Below are 24,630 nucleotides of genomic sequence, written 5' to 3'. Positions count from 1 at the left end.
TGTTCTAATGCCATCCATCATGTCCTGTCACTCACCTGTCAAGTGTTGCACCCGTTATGTATCGATTGGCTATTGATTGGCATATGCCCATATAAGGCATGCATCCGAAACGCGAACACATTTACTAACACGTCTTGGTCACGACAATATGAAGCATTCAAGGCTTCGCCTTAAAATGTAGCCATTGAATGCGTTCCTGCATTGAAACTGTTGGGTCTTATTTCGGACCTTACAGGATACTGCGACAGCTAGGTGAACTGGACTGTGAAGTCATTGCCTATGGAACGACAGCATCCCATCGGCGCCATGCACGGCCAGAAGTGGTACACGCTGTGCGCCTGAAACCCAGTTACGGACTCTAGTGTTTGCATTTTCATTGTTACGATTCGCTCGCTTGTTGCGGGCGCTATAGTGTGTACATTTCCTGTGTTTATTATGGCCAACTCTCATTCTCTGTTTAACCATCGTGTTGATGCTTATTTAAGAAAGGGTTAATGCCCCTCAGCTTCTTCTTTCTCATTCGAGAAGGGACTAGATTTCCCTGTAATGTATTTAACCGCGAGCAACTGTTTCTACACTGATATTACTAGGTGCTTTGGCCGCCTTGTCGCGAAAGACGACAATGCGTATTGTCATCTTGTTATGCCCTGGAGCAGACGGCGGTGAACAGTGAAGGAGCTGACGCGTGTCACGTGCGCGCGCGCCTCGCGTAGTTTCTTCAGTGGTTTGTGCGGTGCAAATTTTAAGCACAGATGTTCGAGCCGTGAACGAAAAGAGCTTTTAATCGGGCTACTCTCACGCATCTATGGCCCGCCGCCTGCTAGAACTGTTAATGAGGATCCCTACCTTAAATTTTGGCTGGCAGTTTTATGGCGTATTTCAGCGGGTGATCTGGAGCAAGCTTTCTAGCTCCGCGAAGCCGAAGAGCGTGTTTCAAAGGGCGATTTAGATTAAAATTCTGAGATCTGATTGCACCGCAACGGTATGGTTCCTTGACTCCCTAGATATCTTGCTCCTTTGCGGATTCGGAAAGCTTTTCCGGACGTCCTTCGGGATACGCCTTTATTAATGGGCCCCATTTCTGCTGCATGCTTGCCAGTACTGAAGCAGACGCTGCGGTGAACTACTGCAAAGCTACGAGGTAAGCCACGATAAGCACGAAGAACGCACTGGCAGCGCACAATGACGCAGTAATTATACCTGCGCCGACTAGCAGCCATGTATCAGGGAATATTGCCTTATCGGTGACCGGAAGCACCTTTTTGCGCACGCAAAACTGAAGCAGCAGAAAAAGTTGCGCCTTTCCCTTTTATCAGAAACGCTCTCTCTCTCTAAACCGTCGTCATAAAACTATCAGTGGTGGTCACGGACGCGATCTCAAGCTCGGTCGCTCGTGCGCTGACAACTTGGTGCATTTACAGGTTTAGACGGTGAGCAAAAGTTTTCTCGAGCATGATGGCTTCCGCCCCCCCTGCTGGTTCTGCTGCCACTGCAAGCAAGAATGTCCCGAAAGCTATAACTGACAAGAAAGCCAATAGAGAATATGTCGTCGGGAAGTTCCTCGGCAAGGTGAGCCCTTGGGTTACTGGCGGGCGATACTTCGCTCAGCATGGTTCCAGACCGCGCAATGACTTCCTTCGGGAAAGGGGTGGTACCAAGAATACAAGCACCCAACGCGGCACTCGGCACCCCGCTGTACGGTGTACTTCAGTCTGTGCTGCCCCACCGCCCTTCCGTTTACCCTTGTGTTACGTCCATTCCGGCTGATCTCCTGCCAATTTCGTGCTCTTCTTGCATGCTCCTACGCTGTCGTCCGCCTTTCCACGCCGCAGCATTAATGCATGTCACGCCACTACTGTGCTACTTTTGCCAACCAGCGCATGTGGTCCTGCGGCGGCGCTCATTTTCATTTCTAGAGAGAGAAATTCCTTGTAACCGCCTCTGCCGCGTAAACAGGCTGCTATGGTTCTGCCCAGCTTTGGTGCCGTCGAAAGTTCGCCGCGGGCCCGAAACTGCGCCCGGATGACGACCCTGACTGCTAGCAGTGACGCACGCGTTGACGCTTTCATGTGTCGCAACGTTCTCGTTTGCGCATACGGTTCAAGTGCTTGATACACTGTCATTAGCAAGAAAATAAAGAGGGGGGGGGGGGGGGTATGCCTGGTTATGAGCGCTTGGCATTGTCATTGCATTAACTGCAGACCACTTCTTTTCCAGGGCGCATTTGCAAAATGTTATGAACTCATGGACAAAGAGACAAACACGATTTTCGCAGGCAAGGTCGTCGCCAAGGCTCTCCTCATAAATTGCAACCACAAAGAAAAGGTGATTACTCCGTCGGGTTCGTGTTCGTTCACACGTTGATTAGGTTAGCAAGTCTTCCTTTTATTTTGTATTAATTCCGCTCAGTACTGTAAAGATGATGGTGGGTTGTGCAAGAATATTCCTCCTAGAACCAAGTAGGCGCATGTTTGCAAACTTGCACACATTCGCGATTGGACAGAGCCGTATATTGTAGCGATACCTCCTCAGCTGCAGTGCAATGCCTTCAAAATAAATACATAATGCCTGACGTCGCTTTCGTGGCCGTGCTTGGCGTTTCTATATCGCGCAGTTTCGTTTTCATACTTTTTTTTTGTGCTACATGCAGGTGGCTCAAGAGATTCAAATACACAGAAGCCTTAGCCACAAGCACATTGTTGGCTTCCGCGGCTACTTCGAGGATGATCAGAACATCTACATAATGATGGAGCTCTGCACCCGACGAGTATGTCCTTTGTTCGTGCGCCTCCACTTTCTCCAGTCCTACTTAAATCCTTCTAATGGCTGCTGAGGCCAAGCAGGCCCCTGGGCGTTGCTGAGTACGTTCTTTAAGATAACAGTGCCCTTATGGCGAGCTTCCAGCCAACATTTACCGGTCACTTGCTTCACGTAGGCTTTTTTTCAAGTACTCAAGAATGGGACTGGGCTGTACTGTTACGATGTATCGAATTTCCCTTAGTTGACGCGTATTACCTCTGCATTTTGAAATTCTTAACATTTTGACTTTTTCATAGCCTTGTATAATAACTGTTGGCCGCGTATCCTACATCATATTGTGTATCGAAGCCTGCATCAGGCATGGTTTCCGTGTGTTCACGTATGGCAAAAATTTGCCGATAACTAGTCCTGACTTTTTTTTACCTTCAAAGTGCGACACCCCCCCCCCCCTCCCTCCGCTTCTCCTTAATGGCATGCCTAGACGCAACATCGCTTCAGGAATACGGTCAGGTGGCTGTGGTTTCTACCCATCAGATCAACACTGGTTCTTAAGGCGACGTAACGCATATATATGACTCCACTGCCCGCCACTTTCTTCAGTTCGACCAGAATCTTCCCGGTTCAATGTTTGTATCTATAGAACTGAGTTAAAGGCCTGCCCCGTTCGCTTCATGCGGCGGTATAAGTCCTGCATTTGGATTTTGATGATGAGCTTGGTGCTTTCTTCTGGCTGTTTCGAAATTTATGATCCCGGCCACGGCGGTCGCATTTAGATGGAGGCGAAATGCTAGAGGCCCGTGTACTGCACGATGTCGGTGCACGTTACAGAACCCCAGGTGGTCGAAATTTCCGGAGCCCTTCACTACGGCGTCCCTTATAGCCTGTGCCGCTTCGGGACGTTAAATCCCCATAAACCATAAAATTTGTCGTGCGCTTAGGTTTAGAGATCTTCCCCGATGTTTTCCAGTCTTTGATGGAGATGCACCGGCGCCGCAAGATCCTCACCGAGGCCGAGGTGCGCTACTTCCTCCACCAGCTGCTTCTTGCCTGCCGCTACATGGTGCAGCAGCGGGTCATCCACCGGGATCTGAAGCTGGGCAATTTGCTGCTCAACGAAAATATGGAGCTAAAAGTGGCAGACTTCGGTCTCGCCACCCGGCTTGATCACATGGGTGAACGTAAGAAGACCCTGTGCGGCACCCCCAACTACATTGCTCCCGAGATTTTAGCCAAGAAGGGGCACAGCTTTGAGGTGGACGTCTGGTCGATCGGCTGCATCCTGTGAGTGTTACACGCCACCAGAGGTTGCCAAACATTCGGCTTGTAAGCAAGGCGGGGTGGGCAGCACGTGAGGGGGCAAATTACTGCTATTTCTCGCCGATAGCACTAACGCCTAGCGACATGCGTTCGAAGCGTATGCGCCATGCAAGAAACGCTCACGGTGTGTAAAACACCACCTGGCCTCCACGAACACCTTCTCTGTGTCTCGCTGAGTCATGCAACGCATTAAAGCTGTAATTAAAGCAGAACAACAAATGGTGTGGTTGGGGATGGACAGAGTGGTAGCAGGTGCTATTGAACACGATAAGCTGCTTGAAGGCGCTTTCTCGGATTAAGGTGGCTGAGGTAGACAACTGTGAATATATGTTTGCACTGTGTGAGCAGATACGGAGAAACCGGGTCATATTGCACCAGTTTGCTTCACTTACCCGTTCGCGTGTTACGTCTCAGCATCTGCACTCTAAACAGAAAGGAGTTAAATGGTAATAAGCTGTCCTCTAGCGCACATCCTTTTATTAAAGGGAGTGCGCCAGAGGAGAGCTTACTTCCTTTTTACTCCCATATAGACGTATTCGTGTTTAGAGTGTGGCACCGCAATTTTACGCACTTCGCGAAAGGAGCGCTGTCAAATAGGCACAAATCGTCGGCTAGATTCGAATAGGTCAAGCGATTCTTTGGGCCCTTCTATTTATCAGTAGAATCTGAGAATCTCTTCAACTTCTCGCGGCCCGTTAAATTTCTTCGTGAACCTCCAAACTGTACACGGAGCATAGCATGCATGCGAAGGTTGGCACGGATATTCTCTTTCCCAGTCCCTCCTTGTGTTCCGCATAGCACTCTACGTTTTGCAGCAGTGCTCCTTGCGCTCTGCACTTTCCTCCTTGCGTTCACTTTGCTGACCCCTGCGAGACGTCGGCGCTTTCGTGAAACACCCGTTGACATTGCAAATAGAGCTGAGTGCCGCGGGTGATCGGTATGCCTGGTTTTCGCAGGTTTACATTGCTCGTGGGGAATCCTCCGTTTGAGAGCTCCACGGTGAAGGAAACGTATGCCCGTATAATGAAAAACATGTTCCATATGCCGTCTACGCTGAGTTCAACGGCAAGTGCCCTCATCCGGAGGATGCTTCAGGCAGAGCCAAAAAGCAGACCGAGCATTGATGACATCATGCAGGACGACTTCATGACCTGCGGTAAGCTTATTTTTGTTTAGGGAGTGGAGGGGGGGGGGTGTTTAGGTATTTAGGTGTTGCGTATTAAATATCTCAAGTGGTTGATGTCAGTGTAAAGCCTCTAAATCTCTCCTATTTATGGGTAATAATGCCATTAAAATTTGCGAATGGCGTTCCTCATTGCATTCCTTTTTTTTGCAAATATCTGAACTGCTGGAACCTTGCGTTCATATTGGGCACAACTCAAGAGTCAGGTCTTACTTTCTGTCGTGCTAGATTCTGTGTTCATGGGAACCGCCCGCACTAAGCACTCTAAAGACTCCTGCATAACGAATATGAACATGAAATTTGTGTACTTGCCGACCTTGCAGTTCATCCGTTCACTTAGCGAATAGTGTTCCTTGTGACGTGCATTGCATGTATACGTATATAACTAGCAAACCATAAGTATGTGCATATCTACCATTCAGGCGGTTCAAAACTCATCTTTAACTACAATCTGTAGCCACACGCCGGGACATCGCTTGCTCTATACTATTTCATAAGAATGATGTTCACTTCAATAGATCATGTTCGCTTCGCGCCGATGTTCCGTCTCGCACCTCAGTTGCAATATCACCTCAGTTTCACACGGTTCCAACGATGACACATCAGCTTTCAATTCATCGGCCCTTACATGCAGTTCTTACGTTCCATTTCGTTGCTATTTTTGTCCTTGTCTTCATGCTTTTCATCTTGGTTTTATATATAGTAGTTTGTAGTGGTTGGCCATATCCTGAATTGTGTTGCATTAGTTTGCTTACGCACTGCTAATTACATGAGCCAAGTGCTTTTTATTGTATTACCGTGCCTTACCTAACCCCTTTTTATTCCCCCGGCGTTTGGTCTACGACTATGTACTGTATTCATGTGTTCAAATATTTTTACTGCGTATTTTTCTTGTGTTGCTTATTCTGTTACATTTGCACAGTTATATTTGATCCCCCTCCCCTTTACAATGCCCTACGTAACTGCAAGATATTTAAAATAAAATTGCTGGAACCTTCCTTCCAAACTGTGCACAAATCAAGTGAAGTCAAGTCGTACTCTGCCGTGCTGGACTGTGTTCGTCAGAACAGTCCCGTACTGAGCACTTTAAAGGCTCCTGCATAACGAATATGAAGATCCGATTTGTGTGCTTTACGATCTTGCAGTTTATCAATTCACTCGCGCAGTCTATGCTTGACAGCAAATATGGACGGCGCAGCTGCCGTAGTAGTATTTGGATTTTCGATGAGTTTCTGCGTCATGTTATATTGTTTTGGCATTCGGCCTAATTGCTGCGAAACAAGGGTCGTTGTCCCTATATTCCACGTTCTGGATCGAAGGGATCCTGTAATGGGTTGAGGCATCGAGGAGGGGGGTGGAGTGGCGACTATAAGGTTATTCAAAAAGCTTGGGGTACGTACTGCTATTTTGTCATGGTAAGTGAAATGCCTCCACGAGATCTCGTTTTCTTGCATGACACCTGCAAGCTCCCAACTTCAGTGTTCGATGCCAACTCCTTTTCTTCACACTGGGAGAGGTTCAGAGCTTCTTTCGATGCCCAATACCTCCAGCAAAAGCACTGACTTTCATAACTGATGGTCACATTGTCACATGCATTGCGCTTTTCATTCCTCAGTAATTTACTGTTTGCTAATTCCAGGACCGCTGCCTTCGCTACTGCCTACGTCTTGTCTGGTGACAGAGCCTCGTTTCGACACACTTAATGCCAGTTTGCCTGTCGGTGGACGCAGGGTTCTCCTGGAGCGAAATGAAGGCAGTGGTGAGTTGGCTCACAATATAAGCTGTTACCTGTAACCTAGTCTGATCCATTTTGAGTGTTTCACCTGAAAAAATCTTTAAATTGAAGTCTGTTTCAGTGAACAGACTGATTACTCATTGGCCGTCGACGTGGTGGCTCAGTGGTTATGGAGGTCGGCTGCCGACCCGAAAGCGGCGGGTTCGATATCTACCGAGGCGGTCGCATTTCGGTAAAGGCGAAATGCTAAAGGCCCTTGTACTGTGCGGTGTAAGTGCACGTTAATGACCCCAGGTGGTTGAAATTACTCGAAGTCCTCCACTACAGCGTCCCTCATAACCTGAGTAGCATTGGGACGTTAACCCCCAGAAATGAAACCAATTACTCATTGGCATTCACCTGAGAACCAAGCCGCCGCGGTGGCTCAGTGGCTATGGTGCTCGGCTGCTGGCCCGAAAGACGCGGGTTCGATCCCGGTCGCGGCGGTTGAATTTCTTTGGAGGAGAAATTCGAGGCCCGTGTACTGTGCGATGTCAGTACACGTTAAAGAACCCCAGGTGGTCGAAATTTCCGGAGCCCTCCACTACGGCGTCTCTCATAGCCTTAGTCGCTTTGGGACGTTAAACCCCATAAACCAACCAACCAATCACCTGAGAACCGCAGTGTGGCTATAAAGAAAAGCTATACACAACGCCGGAACAGTCTAAGTGTATTATATTGGCCGTACAGCCGCATAAGAGCGCTCAGCTGGATGATAGCTACTCCCTTGACTGATCATAATCTCTAATATTTGCGATTTTCGGCTCACAATGTTGAGATATGCCAGCGAGGGGTTCTGTAAGTACACCCACAGGTTTGAGAGCAAGACTGTAGACTAGATTTTTCCTCCTCTACTCTTGTGTCCCCATTAATAGGCGCCCCACGTCAATAAGGCAGCAATTCATGCATTGCCTGGTTATACCCTCAGGCTTCCTTTTTCCCCTCTTCTCTTGGCGGCAGAAAACCATGAGCGTTTAACAGGGAGCACACAGCTGCTAACGTCAATGGTCGCGGCGACATGGGCATGATATGTCACAATGCGTGACTGTTCAGAACGCTGCGAATCCGCAGTTCAAATGCAGCAGGACGTGCGCAAACGCAAGCATGACATTCGTCATGCGAGTTGTACCAATAACCGCACATCATCTTTGTCTAAGCGGATGCCTTCAGTTCCTGTATGTATAGCGATTAAGGCCCCGACTGCATGCTGCTCTTGCAGGGACCATGGTTACTGCGATTAGGAACCATCCGGACAAGGCACCGCACGCTGTGCAGAGCCCAACACGACAGCAGCGTATGTAATGTTTATTTGGCTTACATGGGGGCCGCTTCACCGAAAAGCTTGGTGCCTTATTTAACGAAACCAGTTAAACAGCATGCCCTGTATTGAGCCTGCGAGGTTCTATATAGGCTAAAGTAGGTCATATTCCCGTAATGTCACTAAGATATCTAATCACCAGTTTAAATTTCTTCCAGCAAATTTTTATGCACAGCCAGTTGTTCCGCATCTCCACTCGGTCTACATGACCCCTATCATCTGTGATTGCCTAGGATTCCAGCGGCCGCTTTTAGAACGGTAGCTCTACTCAGTGCAAAACTTTAGTTTCAGTACCTGTGCGTGTTTGACATTGAAGTGAACTTCCGACTTGGCAATTTCATAGCAATAGCCGCCGCGGTGGCTCAGTGGTTATGGCGGTCTGCTGCTGACCCGAAAGACACGGGTTCAACCCCGGCCGTGACGGTCGAATTAGAATGAAGCGAAATTCTAGAGGCCCGTGTACCGTGCTGTGTCAGTGCACGTTAAAGAACCCCAGGTGGTCGAAATTTCCGGAGCCCTTCAGTACGGCGCCTCTCATATCCTGAGTAGTTTTGGGACGTTAAACCCCCTAAACCACTGTGTAACGTGATATTCAGCGAGAGCTGTTGACGTGTTCTCATTTCGCGCTCTACTGAGACATGTTTTGAGATGTGTATATATGTGTACGGTCCACTGTGTTCAGTTTTCCACACATATTCGTTATTCGAGTCTCACTCCTATCCAGTCCGCCACTGCAAGAGCGCGGCGCCACCGCCGAGCCTCTCCACGGACTGTTTAATAGCAGCCGCCCCAGACGGAGCGTGCTACATTCCTCCGCTCTCGCGGTATCGTCCTCCGCACCCTTTTACGGTAACCACCCTCCAGTAACTCATTTCTCAGCTCTCGCCACACCCTCCTCCTTCGACGGTGACCTTACCGTGGTAGGGGGAGGGTTACCGCCTGGAAAACCGAGTCTGGTTGCGCACTCCACCGCTCTCGCTACACCTCTTTCCAAACAAACCAACATCCGTTTGGTTCCCGTGGCAGCCAACCTCCAGTTGCGAATTTCTCCATTCTTGCCATACCTCCTCCGCGCCGTGACCACCCTCCTGTTACGCAGTCTGCCACTGGGGAGCTATAACCCAGAAACCTGGCCTTTTAACAGCTGCCTCTTTAAACCTGCACTCAGTGGCGGTTGCAGACGCTGCTGGCTTTTGGTGAACTTTGGACAGCTGACGTTATATCTCGATTTAGCAGCAGTTCCCATGCTGCTTTTATTCTAATGCCTTTTAGTTCAATTTGACTGTTCGTCAAGTCTACTACTTGTCTTTCACGCTGTACTGCAGCCTGTCCGATGGCAACAGTAGTGTCAGCTCTGGCAGCGGTGTTACCAAGCCTAGCGCCGAGAGGAAGCCAGCGAGAGGCGCACCTGAAAGAGCTGCAGCGCCTCCTGAGCCACCTGTGCAGCAGCCGTCCTCCTAAGCGTCGCTTCGAGAACCCCGACGAGACGGAGGACCCGACGTCGGTCCCCGTCTTTTGGATCAGCAAGTGGGTGGACTACACTGACAAATATGGACTCGGCTACGAGCTATGCGACAAGAGCATTGGCGTGCTCTTCAATGACAACACCCGAATTATGCGCCTCAACAACTGCGTGTGAGTTCCTCTATACGGCCTCTCCTCAAAACTTCCTTGCGATGGCGCCTTGAAGTAAGCAAAGATGCTCCTTGTGAAGTTATTGAGTTATCATCATCATAATCACCAGCTCGACTACGCCCACTGCAGGGCAATGCCCCCCCCCCCCCCCCCATGACTTTCCAGTTCACCCTGTACTTTTCCAGTTGCGGCCACCATATCCCCGCAAACCTCTTAATCTCATCTGCCCACCTAACTTGCTGCCGCCCCCTGCTACGCTTGCCTTCTCTTGGAACCAACTCCGTTACCCATAAGGACCAGCAGTTATCTTGCCTTCGCATTACGTGCCCTGCCCAAGCCCATTTCTTTCTCTTGATTTCGACTAGGATGTCATTAACACGCCTTTGTTCCCTCACCCACTCCGCCCGTTTCCAATCACTTAATGTTACACCTATAATTTTTCTTTCCATAGCTCGCTGCGTTGTCCTTCACTTAAGCTGAACCCTCTTTGTTAGCCTCCACGTTTCTGTCCCATAGGTGAGCGCCGGTAAGATACACCAGTTGTAAACTTTTCTCTTCAGGGATGGTCGCAAATGATGAGCACAAGTGGCTCAAAATCTCACCATGACTACATCGGCGTTCAAGTACAACGCCATGTAGAAAATTTTTCCTCCATGTTCGGTCGGATTTGACGCGTTTTTTTTTCTAGTGCAGTTGTTTCATCATGAGAAACTTTTTAAGTGAATATCGTAGGGCTGGTTCAGGTTGTTCAATTAGCTTTTCACCTCTTTTTACTGGATAGTCTCAAGGTTGAGGTGAAAAATGACTGGAAAGCGGCCGTACTTATCCAGGGCAACTTCTGCGATGATGCTACAATGCAGGACAGTTCCTCGCTGGAGCCAGGTGCTTTATCGCAGCATTTGAGTTGTGGTGGAGCAGGAACTAAGGAACATATCTGGAGTTTTCGCACACTAGATGCGACCAGAAAAGCATTTTTACCAATGGCGTTCTTGTGCGTTTACAGCACCATTCTAAAGGTGGACAAAGGGTTCCACAAAGATGTCCTTAACATTTCTAACAGGAATCATGCAGGGCAAAGTTCATGCTCCTCAATGATGGACTTGACTGTTCAATTTGGCTCGACAGCCAAATCTATTTGAACAGGACGTGCGGCAGCTCACAACCAGTTTTCTCCAGTCCAGTTGCACTTCTATATAGTAGGATACAACTTAAAAATAAAGAGCACTTGGTCTAAAAATAAAGAGCAGCTAGGTGATCACAACAGTAAACAAAATGTTTTTTTTAAATCACACTATTACACAAGCAAGGTATCAAAATTCTAGAACTTCCAATTTTCTTGTGATTAGCTTCCTGCTTGTAACAAGTTTTATCAACGGACTGCTTTTTTGTCGTGCAGGAATTCCATGCGGCGGTGCTGAACGAAGGCGGAGTTTCAGTGCACACTTGAGTTTTATCCTACTAAAGAGGAGAGGTTCACCCTGAGCAACTTTTTGGCTCTTGTCGAACTGGTCTGGGTGCATCAAATGCAGCGAGGGTTCGTTAACGGCGCGCGCACGCACGCACGCACGCACGCACACGCACGCACTCTGCATCAATGCCCGCTTCCGAAGCATCCACACGGCTTCTCTACAGTGGGTGCATGGCACTGCACATTTTTGCTCGTGTTGTGCTGAACTGTTTACAAAGTGCCGACGCTTCGTAAATGGCATACAACTTTCAAGGGCGCGTAGCAAAATGTTCCTTCCACTTTGTCTCCTGTTTTGGAGGCCCATGAATCTCAGTGCTCAAGCTGGTGGTACAGGTGGCAGCAATATGAAGGGGAACAAGCAGTCTGCACACAAACGAGAATTCAGTTATATCTGCACTGAAGTTGATTGTGCTACTGTCATTATGCGTACGGGCAAAAAATTCTGGTTGTTACTTGCTCAATTAGCCCTTTGCGGCACGGTCTCTACGACTGTGCATGCGACTTTTAAAACCGTTTTTCGAAGCGTCTGAAGATGTTCTCGCGAATTCAGTGATGCCTGCCACTTTTGAAATCCCTGCTGGGCAGAGTGACACGGTCCTTTTGTGCCTTGAAAAAACGATCGCTTTTCAAAAGCAGGAAGTAAAGATGAAGTCTGCATGTTCTGCAGTGCGCCTATAGGGCTATCTGGTGCTGCAGCGGTTTTCTGCTCTCGCGTGGTGCAATATTTTATATAAGGACATTGTATTGATTTTTTTTTTGTTAAGAAAAAGCTTCGGATGATACTGAAAATGATAAATCGAGGATAAAATTTTATATCAAGAATAACGCTGACATTCCGTGAACGTGGAAGCATGTGGCGAGCGTGAAGTTCTGCAGTTCTTCAGCTATTGTAATTTTTGTGAAGTAGAGGATTCGAGGTACACACATATTTTCAGATTCTTGATGGTAGAACAAAATGCGTGCCTGAAATGGTTGGAGTATAACTGACTGAATGTTCATTATGCGTGTTCCCTTTCATGTTAGTGCTACCGGTGCTTACCAGCGTATAGACGCATACCGATGGTGACAGCGCACGACACTGCGTAGTCTTTAAGCTAATCGTGCTTCATCTCAATGATGAACACTGCAAAACTTACTCTCTGCATTGTACTGCAGTTAGCTGCGGCACCCAACATACAAGTCGTGTCAAACTTGCTCTGTGCACTTTGTGTCGGCTTAGTTCTATGCCTTATGTATGAAATGTTTCCTCTTTAAATAAAATGAACATTGCTGGATGCAGCAACTTATTTTTGAACGCAGTGCGGCCTGTTGCATGATTCTAGTTCTACTGATTGCTGAACTAGGCATCGCGACAAGCACTGCTTGTATTTGTGCGGTATTTTTCTAGGGCGGACCCTTTTTTGTTTTTCTGGGAAGACTTAATATCTCCCACCTGTAATACCAGTAAAGCAGCTTAGTTTCAACAAACTTTCTACCGTGGTGCAGTACGTGCATTCAACGCATTCCCACCCGTTTTATCAGGAGCGTGACGTACGTGGACGCAAAGGGGCTGGAGCACTACCACACGCTGGACGAGTACCCGCCCTCACTGCACAAAAAAATGACCTTGCTCAAGCACTTCTGCGGCTACATGAAAGAGAACTTGCTGGCCACAGGGGAGGCTGTTCGTCCGCAGGAGTGCGACAACCTGGTCAGGTTGCCTTGTTCGGGCACGTGGCTTCGCACGCGTCCGGCCATCTCGTTCTACCTGACTAACGGCACAGTGCAGGTAGGCCTGGGGGCATTCCTATTGAAGTGCTTTGTTTTAGGCATAGTCATTGTTCACTGTCTGCTCAGGGCTGCTGTCACGCAAGGCGTTCGAATAGTTGGCTCATAACTCTCGTTGTATCCCAACCAAACGCGGGTAAAGCGGACGGCCCGTTTGAACAGCAGAGGACGCAGTCGGTGCATGCAGGAGTCGAAAGGCTGGATGCAGCTGGAGCATTTCATTGTCTTTAAAAGCCACTTGGCAGACGAGTGTCATGGCATAGTGGAGCCTTAGCTTGATGTAACGTGTTCATTTCGGGTCTATTGCGTCCGGCTGCTGGTTAATTTGAACGCTGGTTGGAACGCGCAGTGCATACTACAAAGGTTTTGCGTCGGTAGAAAACCTCAATTCTCAGCCGTCGACGCATGAAAGTTTCCGGCAAGCGCGAGCGCAAACCAGCTTCGTTAGTGGGTCGAACTCTGCATGCGATTTTTTTTTAGCGTCACCCCTGTCGCGATTGCGAGTGCACCACCCAGGGTTTTTGCAGTCACGCATCTTACAATCCAGCCCAAATGCCTGTCCGTTTCACAGCCACCACTTTAATGCTCACCATTCTTTTCGACCACTTACACCTTTTTTTTACCAACCGAATTACGCTGCTATGTACGGCATTGAGGCCGGAGGACGCGCTGAGCTGCAGGAAAGACCAGCTGTATGCTCTCACCCAGAACACAATTTCGAAGTCTTATGACTTCCGATTCTTCCGATCCTTCAGACATTCTTCCTTCGTATGTGCAGATATATATATGCTTCAGATATGTAGTCTTTCTTTTACTGCGAGAGCAGCGCTACTGCTGAGATATGCGCAGTGTGCCCTCCCTAATATGCTGGCATGTTCCCACATAAGGTTCAGTCGGACACGGCTTTTTCGACAGAGAGAAGCCGCAAGGGAACGAATGGTCTTAGCTTCCCCGGGGACAGGCTGTCTGGGCAAACGAGTTGGTGAGAAACTGAAAATTGGCTGAAAATTGTTTTTTTTTCTTTTTTTGAGGGAAGGAATTGGCGCAGCAGTTTCACATCTCGGTGGACACCCGAACCGCTCCGTAAGGGAAGAGAGGAAGGTAGGAGTGAAGGAAGAGAAAGAGGTGCCATAGTGGAGGGCTCCGGAATAATTTCGACCACGTTGGATCTTTAACGCACAGCACACGGGCGCCTTTGCGTTTCGCCTCCATCGAAAAGCGGCCGCCGCGGCCGGGTTCGAATCCTGGAACTATACGGCTCAGTAGCCGAGCGCCCTAACCACTGAGTGAGCGCCTTTTCATCAGTCAATATCTGTAGCAAGTCACTGTCTTAGGACTACTTCGGGCATAGGTCCTGCATTCTAAAGCTACTCTCGGCTTCCATTCAACGTCGGCCATTCCCACGTGACCACGCTGCAGAGTGAAAGCCGAGCTTTCTTCTATGAAAGTGTAGCCGCCTACGCCATTCAACGACAGACGATGGTTGGCTGGGCTCAGCCTGCGAGCCTGTGCTACACAGCGCTAAGTTTGTTGCCACCCTGACCGTTCACAAAATGAGGTGAGCCGGATTATTTGCGTAGAACCCGCGTACAAAGTTGTGCTGTGATAGAAACTTCTGCGAAATAATGATAAAACGGTTCGCGCGCGCTGATTCCTCCGCCCAGGCAGTTTGCCACCGTGGAAATTGAGAGCAGACCGCAGCGGCTTTAACTTCGGAAAAGCCTTGTCCGACGGTAACGCGGGGGCGAACAGGCCACAATATTGCCACGAATCCTTGTCTGCTTCCCCATTGCCGATCTGCTTCCCCATTGTTCCAGATTGTTGTAGTTTCTGGTACCTTATCTCGAAGGTCCCTTGCAAATTGAGCGCATTCTGTTCGCCGACCGCCTGGAACGCTTGTTGCTATCGCCGCAGGCGAGTGATTCAGTTCGTGAGCGCAGGTCAGCCCCATAAAGATTCTTTTGGACGTCTTTTCGCTGCCTTTTTGACTGCGGGATTGCCGTCACCACGGCGTGAAAGTATAAGGGAGAGTGCACTGCATATATTTCGACAACAGGCACGCGCCGTCTGCTAGCGCTGGCAAGCAGTTTTGGGTATACGTCTGGGAATGGTGCAAAAGAACAACGGAAAAGTGGGGAGGGGTAAGTATCTGATACATGAAGGAACAAATTGGCAAAGAATAAAATCATTTTTTAAAAGATATGTCTGGGTATCGCGAACAATTGCCGGCAAAAGGACGTGGCTAGGGGTATTCTATATAAACTGTTAGCAAAAAACACCCAAAAGGGAGTAAATGGCTTGTCCTCTAACGCACACCCAAAAGGTTTTTTTACTCCATATGTATGGGGTTTTTTAAATACTCTATTATAAAAGGGAGTTATTTTGGAGTCTAAGGGGGTAAATTTTTTACTCCCTTATAGAAATGGAGCCCGAAAATGGCGTGATGTTTATAGTTTATTTATCCTCATTCAGGCTCATTAGTGACAGCGGTAGAAACGGGCAGTAGCTCTGCGGGCCGCCGGCAACCCAACTTGGGGAAACTGCGCTGCCCTAATGTAACTCTGCGTCCCGCATTCTATTCGCCGTCTGCAAGCCCAGCGGCGGCGTAGGCGGCAGGAGTCGTCTGCTTGTCGTCTCCCTTTGCTGTACGAGCTCGTTTGGTTGGCCGTGTTTGTAGATAAAGGGATGTAACATCATAATCAATAGTTCACAACTGAGAAGGAGTCGCTGGGTAGTTTTCACGGTCATGCACCACGCTATATTTGACTAAAAACCAGAACAGAAAAGTTGAAAACACCCCTGATGGCAGTTTGGATTGGCAGTGTTTGTTTCCATATTCACTTCATTAAGGCTTGACTTTTCAATATGACTGAGGAAACATGTCGCCTCATGAGCTCAATCAAGAGCTCAGGGTTGACACTATGTTCTATATCACAGTTCCATGTTCATGAAACACATAATCTGCTGCAATACACTGCGAGGGCCACACTGAAAAAAGCCTGTTAGAATTAGGCCTAAGAGGGGGCTGTAACATGGTGGCGACACAAAGGAAAGTTGGGTATGGTTAGGGCACTGGAGGCTTAACAGGAGCAATTCAAATATGTACCGTACTGTAGCGGAAAACGGCGACAAGCCGATATCTTGTACCGCGGCAGGCGCCCGTGAAGGAGCAGAAGTGAACGGAGATCCAGCGACGATGGTAACCAAGCGGTCTTCACTCACCGCCATTATCAGACTACTGACCAGAAGCAGACGAGACGCTAGGTGGCGGGGCGGATTGCACAAAATGATGTTTTTTACTCAATTTCGGCACTGGGGAGTATTTGACACAATTAACTCCCTTTCTAGACTGGAGTAAATGCTGGTAAACCCTCATTTTAACTCCATTATTCCCTCATGGGAGTAAAATGGAGTACAGTCCACCTTTTTACTCCCCACTCATGGAGTAAATGTTTTCACAAATTGAGTAAAAAGGGTGGCCGCCACCATGAAGCAGTTTGCAGCCGGTGCCGATATTATTCTATTGGGGGACATGAATGGCCACATCGATGATCTGGATGGATACACACATTGTAACGGGAACTTACTGCTAGACTCATCTAAGCGACATAACGCAGTTATTGCAATTAGAGAAAGTAAATGTGGGGGACAAATCGCATCGGAATTTTGGAACAGGCAGACGACCATTCACTACTACCTAATATCGCATTTCTATCGCAAGCTAGCAAAAATTAAATAGACGAAGAAGGGGCGCACAGTCTGGGAAGTAATCAAACGTATTAGTCCTCAGATGGGAGCCTTGATCAAAATAGAAATTCAGAAAAGATAAAGGGAACGAAAAACTGAGCTATAAACAAATAGCGCTAATAGCAGCACGCATTGGGGAAGCAATAAACACCTCATGCAAAGTGCGAAACAAATGTTGCAAACCGCTGGAAAGGAAAGAGCACGAAGCAGGTGGAATAAGGAAATTAAGGAGGCCATCGAACAACGACGGGTGGCTTCATAGGAACAAAGATGCGGTTATCTCAAATCGACAAAAGAAACGAATTATAGGTCCTCGTCTAGGGTAAAATAAAGTAGTCTACTGATCGCTGGATGGCTGCAGTTCGCGATGCAACCGCCAAGAAAATTCTGGAACCATATAAGCTGGCTTGGTAAAAAGAATCGAAGCAGGAACGGATTCAAGATGCCGAGGGAAAATGTTTAGTGAAACGACGCTATGGACTACAGAGATGAGTTATAGCTGAGACATTTAGGAGTGACAATAGGGTAATCTCCCCAAATGAGGGAGCAACACAGGACAGCACAATAGAAAACAGCTTAGAACTGACCAGTCTTAACTGTAAAAAGGCGGAAGCAAATATTCCTGAAAGCACATACGCAGGAATCTAGCAGCTGAAGTGGAAGAAGGTGGAAAAGTAAGTAGATGATCGCAGGCTAACAGCCGCTCTATGGCGTTTGGAAATGGAGGGGTGAAATGAACAGATGCATACCTACATCTCGGTTCTGTATCGTCGATCTTCGGTCGCTATACAGGGCGTTTCACCTAAGACTTTACACAAGTTTTAAAAATAGGCTTTTTGAGTTCGAAGAGCGCCTTTTTCGCCATAGCATTTTCAGCGGTGTAGTGCATCACAATACGGCTAAGACATGCTAACTACTCGCCTTAGCTGAGGCGTGCAGCCCACTGTAATATTCATATCAGTTTTTTGAATTTCGAAAAAGCTACTACACTCGGCGCAGTGGCTCATCAAATTCTGGCTACATCGCACCAAAATACGTGCGCTTTCGAGAAGCTTGCAGGCAAAGCAACCGCTCCAGTGCTCGCAACCCGTCGAAATAGCCAAAATTTGTTGGGCCACAGCGCCGACGGTAACCGCGTTTTCGAAATTCTAAAAACTGATATGCACATTCCATAGGTGGGCTACACGCCTCTGAATAATTAAGGAGCCTGACAGTAATAGATAAAAAGTTAACTATTCGATATTTGTTGACCAGCTTGCTAGTTAGCACGCTTAACTGTATTCTGATGTACCATATCACTGACAATGCTGTGCCCCAAAAAGCGTTCCAACTCAAAAAACCTAAAATCAGTTGCTGGGCGAGTTGGTATTTAATGCCTTCGTTCACACAGCGCGAACACGAACGCGGACAATAGGGCAGACACCACAAAGCGCTGTGGGGTGTCCACTCCTATGTTTAAACGTTATGCTACGTCTTACGTGAAACACCCTGTATAGTTTCGCGCCGATGCAAGGGACAAAAGTGGCCGTTGTAGATAAACTACTGAACTTAGCGAAGCTATTGCTAAAACGAAAAAAGCTACACCAAGTTGCGCAGAAGCGGACAACTTTTCGTTGCTCCGCCGCCGTAGACGCTGAATCACCGTTGTTCGCACATGACTCCGCAAAGCTAACCTGCAGAACCACCCCTCCATTCAAATCGCGCGCACCGTCTGTCAGGTCATGTAGCAAAGAGAAGCCCCCCCCCCCCCCCCTCAATGGAATTTCTGCGTGAAGTCAAGGCCATCCCGCACAGAAGCACTTTGATAAGCACGAAGTCGCAGCAAATAAAGCTGCTGACGGAGTGAGGAAATCTTAACTTTGTTTTGTTTCAAGCGTTTTTTTCTTCCTTTCAGAGTACCAAAAATAACCATTTCATCTCCTTGCATCCTTCCAGATCAATTTTTTTCACGACCACACGAAGATTATCCTGTGCCCGCTGATGGCCGCGGTGTCTTACGTCGACAGCGACCGTGCGTTCCACACGTACCGTCTGGCAACTCTAGAGCGCGGATGCCCGCCGGAGTTGTTCTCACGGCTCAAGTATGCGCGCAGCGTCCTCGATAGACTTGCGCGCGCATCATCCTAGCCGGACCGGGCTATCTCTCGCTGCAGCATCTGTGCCGTTATTTCGCGGCCAGTTTTTAAAGATTTAAGTTTTTAGTACATTCCTAACAAATGCACTTGCATGCTTCATTTTGCTGCACATATATTCCGGACCTTTCACGTATGCCTTTTGTGCTTGGACTTTTTCGCGCTCTTTTATCTATTGGACATGCTTCATTTGGAGCTGGTACTCTATGTTCACTGCTTATTTAAGACATAGCTATTTTACGAGGCACCGTATTTTAACTGCACACAATTTTTAATTCACGCCAGCATTCCTCCTGTAAGCAGAGTTCTCATTTCTTCTACTCTGTTATAAGGGTATGGACGACTGAGAACTACAACAGGCTCTTGAGCTTTTATTTCTAACAGGATGGAGGCACTGTCAGTCATTGACTTCACGATATCTTGTAATAAATGCTTCCTATCCAGTACACCTTTTGTATTTGTCTTAATTCGGCGCACTTTAAGCGTTCATCACCGATGACTTGCTTCTCCAATTCATCAAGCGCATAAACGCATGCAGGCAAAGCGTAGAAAAATGAGCCGGCAACTGAGCTCCACTGTGCATTGGCTTGTCAGTGGTCACAAGGCTTAATTCCAACCTAATACTACAATTCCGCGCACTCATGCGGAAGCAGCAATCACCAATGCCACTAATCCAAGGCCAGACTTATCACTTTTGGCGACTGCGCATGTCCAGGGACTAAAACTGCCTAGCGGCTTCACGAAATCCTCTCCTGGCGCATTTCAGTGCGGCTTTGCGAGACTGGGATACCCTGGACGCCGAGGCGAGAAAGGATGTGCCCGCTACTATAGCCAAGGTAGATTCGTACAGTGATAACGAAACATGCATAGAAGCCCATACGCTCAAAGAACGGCTGCTGAAGGGCCTTCCTCGGTGCTCTCCGTGACCCCTGTGATGAGTGGCCACTAAGCAGTGATGTTGTAATCATACTTGACAAAACCCTGAACTCGTAGCATTTGTGTTATTTGGCAGGAAAAAGAAATGCTCGAACATTTCGACGTTCAGCGTGGCACACGTACGATACGAGGAGGAAAGACGGGATGAGTGCTGACTGTGCTACCATTTAGAGAGCGCTCATTGCCTTCCTTCGTCCTCGCGTCGTGTGTCTCACTGAATTTCAAGGCTTCAGCGTAGCAGCAGGCCCAGCTATTTGTCATGTCCAAGAGATGCAGTTTTAGGAGGCACCCAGTTTGGTAGCTGTTCTCGAGCACCCGATTTTGCGAGCAATCAGCTGCCACGTAATTGCGGTGAAGTTTTGCTCGCATAAAAAGTGGCACTAAAGCAAAATTAGTTAGTTAAAATTAGTGAAGCGAGCTCTATCGCAACTCCAGCTTAAACTTTCTTTGTCCTGCGATGCGTTTCGGCCACAAAAGTGGTGGGAAAACGTACGCCCCGCCAACCACGAAAACTTAAATAAAAAGGGAACAGGTATGTCCCAATGATCACGGGAGTTGAAAAAAATTGCCCAGGGCTTAACTCCGATGATGATAACACCTTTATTTTCCGCCAGATAAGGAAGCCCCCTACTCCCCGTCCCCGGCACGCAGACCTTGGTGACGGGGTCCGGGACCTCCGCGATTAGAAGCAGGCGAAGAGGTCTCGATTCCTCGCGGCTTCTTCAGCCAGGCGGATGGCTTGTTGCTGTGAAGCAGGGGCCTCGCTCTGCAGCAGGGCTTCCCAGGTTTCTCTACAATTTGTGTTTTCGTTAGCCCATGGGGAGCTAGCGCATTCCCAGATTATGTGGTCAAGGGTCCCTCTCGCCCCACAGTGCTTGCACTTACCGTTTTCTTTGTTATCTCTATGAACATGATATGCCCAGACCGGGTTTACGAAGTTCCCAGCTTGGAGGCGTCGCCATGCGATTGCCTCCCTATTGTTTAGACTTTTATCCGGTGGTGGCACCAGCCTCCTCTGTAACCTATAGTTTTGAACAATTTCCGTATAATTTTGCAGGCGCTCGTCCATGTTCTGGCAGTCGGGCGGCTCCACAGCTACCCGGAAGTAGAGAGCTAGGGCTAACTCGTTGGCCGCGTCGTTGCCAGGAATGGACGCGTGTGCGGGAGTCCAAATTGGGCTAACTTTTCTGTTTAGCTGCCTACTGGCCAGAATCCTTGCAGCTTCCAGCGAGATCCTACCCTTTCCAAAATTATAGATGGCCGTTTTGTTATCGCTAATTATAAAATTGGCTTCCGTTTCAACGCAAGCGAGCTCTATCGCAACTTCTTCAGCTGTTTCCGCGTTGCGGCTTCTATATAATGGTGGCTGCCGATACGGGGGCACCGCGGCCGTCGACCACTGAGGCGACCGCCGCACCCGACTTGCCACTTGCTGCGTCCACGTACGCAACGGACTTGCTGTCCATCGGATCGAAGCGTAATTAGTGCTTCTGCTCTCTTCTCCCTCCTTTCAGTGTTGAATATGGGATGCATGTTACGAGGGAGTGGGGGAATGATTAGATTTTCTCGGCAGTCCTGCGGAATGCTCGATTTGACTCGTAGTCCATCTGTTTGCAGGCCTACCATTTCAAGGATGGCTCTGCCTGCGGTAGTTCGACTTAATCTTTCGCCGCCGCGGTGGCTCAGTGGTTATGGTGCTCGGCTGCTGACCCGAAAGACGCGGGTTCAAACCCGGCCGCGGCGGTTGAATTCCTTTGGAGGAGAAATTCGAGGCCCGTGTACTGTGCAATGTCAGTGCACGTTGAAGAACCTCAGGTGGTCGAAATTTCCGGAGCCCTCCACTACGGCGTCTCTCATAGCCTTAGTCGCTTTGGGACATTAAACCCCATGACAGCCTCCGCTATTTCGTCCCAGGTATTGTGCAATCCCATAGAGAGCAGCTTCTCTGTGGAGGTGCTAATCGGTAAGCCCAGGGCCCTCTTTATGCATCGTCGAATGAGCAAGTCTAGTTTCTTCTTCTCCTCAGCCCTAATGTTTAAGAAAGGTGTGGCATAACTCACGCGGCTTATTACGTATGCTTGAGTTAGTTTAAGCAAGCTTCTTTCCTTCAGGCCTCGTCCTTTCAGCGCGACCCTTCTAAACATGCCAAGGGCTTGCGTGGCAAAGCCCTCGAGCCTTTCGAATGTACCATCATTATATCCATTATCCTGAATAAATAGCCCTAAGATTCTGATTTGATCTACCTTTGGAACTGGTTTCCCCTCTACTTTAATGTCAAATTTCCCGTTTTGCTTGCATCGGAGTGACTTTTTTTTTGAAAGTTTGAAAAGTATTTATTCGAAGTGTGTGTCATACACTTCAGGAAGGAGGCCAAAAGGCGTGGTACCTGACGAGGGCCTTCCTCCCTGGGGTAAGCAAATTGCATGCAGCATATATACACACAAAATAAACAAATACAATAAATGTAGCAGTCGCTATGACACTTGCTGGCATGTTAAAAGGAAAACAAAAAACTGTACAACAATGTTAAGGTAGCTTCAAAGTTGTTCAGATGCGTGCTGTTGGGTTACAGGGGAAAAATATATATAATCATGTTAACTGTTATCAATTTACAATGTCACAGGATGTACCGGTTAGTCATGTAGTCAACAGTGCAATCACTTTTCTCTTGTATATTTTTTTGAGTTCTGCATTGATGGAGGAGGTCATGAAAATTTTTCATTCAAAAAGGTAGTTATTTGGTATCTAATCGTTTGGAATCCGTAATTTGTTCTTGCTTTTGGTGCTCTTACTGTCATGTGCCGAAGGGGATATGGGTTTTGTGGTAGTTCTGGTGTTTCAAAAAAATGTTTCAAAATGAAATCTGTTATGTTTCAAGCGCTAGCCGAAGAGTTTTTAATTGAAAAATTGTCAGTAACCCCAAGCTGTTCCACCACGGGTTTGTGCTATCCAAGTAGCCTAGATTAGCAATTGCTCGTATGGCCTTTTTCTGTAGTAAAAACAAAGCATTTAAATTAGTCTGTGTTGAGTCTCCCCATATCAGTAAACAATAGTGAAGATGCGAATGAATTAAACTGAAATAATGTTGCTTTTTGAGCCATACTGGTAATAGAAGCCTAAATTTATTTAAAAGGCCCACTGATAGCGAAATTTTTTTTCTTACTTGATTCCCTTCGACGACTTGCTTCACCTGAAACAAAACTGTTAGCCTACATTTCACTTGTCCACTCAGTTATAGAATACGGTATTATTGCCTGGTTGCCCTACACTAAACAATATATTGATAGATTAGAAAGTGTTCAGCGAAAAGCTGTCCGCTTCATTTATAACAAATACAGTCGCCATGACTCTCCCTCACTGCTTTTACAAAAAGCCGGCCTATCTACAATTCACACACGAGCTAGACTGTTGCGGCTTAAGTTCTTGTTCCTCCTCTTGAATAACGACGCAAAACTTGATAAAACTAGATACCTGCTTACGCCTAATACACGTGTCACAAGAACAAAACATGAAAAACATCTATCTGAATATAGATACCACAGTGATGCATTCAAATTTTCATACTTCCCGCATGTAATCCGTGAGTGGAATATGTTGCCTTCTGAAATTGTAAGCCAGCTCACTCCTGAAGCATTCGTGTCGAAGGTAGCAAACCACTTTCAAAACGGTTAACATTGTCACCATGTGTCATTTACCATGTTTCTTTCTATGAGAGTGAAAAGTTCCTTCTCTGCAGTCTTTTATTGTGTACTTTTTCATGCATATGTGCACCCAATCCTGTTACGGCCTCAAAGAGAGGCCAACAGTATGTAATAAATAAAAATAAAATAAAATAAAAATAATATGGTCAGTCCACAGCAGGTATTCATTAAAAATAACTCCAAGGAATTTTATTGACTGTACTCCTTGTAAAACATTTGAATTGTATACTATGATTGTCTCATCATCTATGACTTTATTTTTAGCTCTGAATATTACATACTTCGTCTTCGTGATGTTTGTTCTATTCTGTTGACCCTCAACCATAATGTAAGGTTTTCTAACCAGAGATTTGCTCTACATTCTATTGCTTGTGAACTCGCATCATGAAAGAAAATATTTGTGTCGTCAGCGTATAAAACTGTTTCGGAGCAAGGAAGAATATTAACAATGTCATTTATGTGAACTAGGAATAGAATAGGACCCAGTATTGAGCCCTGTGGCACACCAGTGAGCATAAGGCCATAGCTTGAAGGTATGTCGTTAATCATTGCGAATTGTACTCTGCATGATAAGTAGCTCTGATTAAATGCGGAGCCTCTTATCCCATAGAATTGTAATTTGCGCAGTAAAATTTCGTGACAGACCGAGTCGAAGGCTTTTCTAAAGTCTAAGAATAGCCCAAGTGTAAAAATTCTTTTTTCTATATTGTTAATTATTTCGTCCTTTATGTGAAGTAAAGCTTTTTCTGCAGATTTCCCTTTTTGAAAGCCATATTGTTCTTTCGCAATAGCTCCGGTCTTAATGAAGTACGAAGTAAGGCGGCCATTGATGACTTGTTCAGCAATTTCTGAGAAAACCGGCAAAACGGATATTGGGCGGTAATTATTAGGA

The 24,630-nt window shown here is 47.4% G+C and overlaps 1 protein-coding gene across 2 annotated transcripts; it reads left to right on the top strand.

Annotated features, from left to right (window-relative positions):
• The first annotated feature begins 1,452 nt into the window (after positions 1–1,452).
• On the top strand, positions 1,453–19,103 carry LOC149355203 (serine/threonine-protein kinase PLK1-like). Of its 2 annotated transcripts, XM_089577606.1 has the most exons (10): positions 1,453–1,569; positions 2,218–2,325; positions 2,651–2,767; positions 3,728–4,041; positions 5,034–5,233; positions 6,900–7,016; positions 8,254–8,328; positions 9,678–9,987; positions 12,977–13,223; positions 18,905–19,103. In XM_089577606.1, exons 1-10 carry the CDS (start codon positions 1,453–1,455, stop codon positions 19,094–19,096), a joined length of 1,797 nt encoding a protein of 598 aa, XP_089433732.1. In that variant the 3' UTR covers positions 19,097–19,103. The 2 variants fall into 2 exon arrangements, with proteins under 2 accessions (XP_089433732.1, XP_089433733.1); XM_089577607.1 differs by lacking the exons at positions 2,651–2,767; positions 8,254–8,328 and having other exon boundaries at positions 1,456–1,569; positions 6,900–7,019.
• Positions 19,104–24,630: the final 5,527 nt, after the last annotated feature.

The sequence above is a fragment of the Amblyomma mixtum genome, chromosome 3 (assembly GCF_055824585.1).
Source record: "Amblyomma mixtum isolate Tamu chromosome 3, ASM5582458v1, whole genome shotgun sequence".
NCBI classification, from domain to species: Eukaryota; Metazoa; Arthropoda; class Arachnida; order Ixodida; family Ixodidae; genus Amblyomma; species Amblyomma mixtum.
Note: the sequence above shows the minus strand (reverse complement) of the source record. Positions and strands in the feature narration are given on the sequence as shown.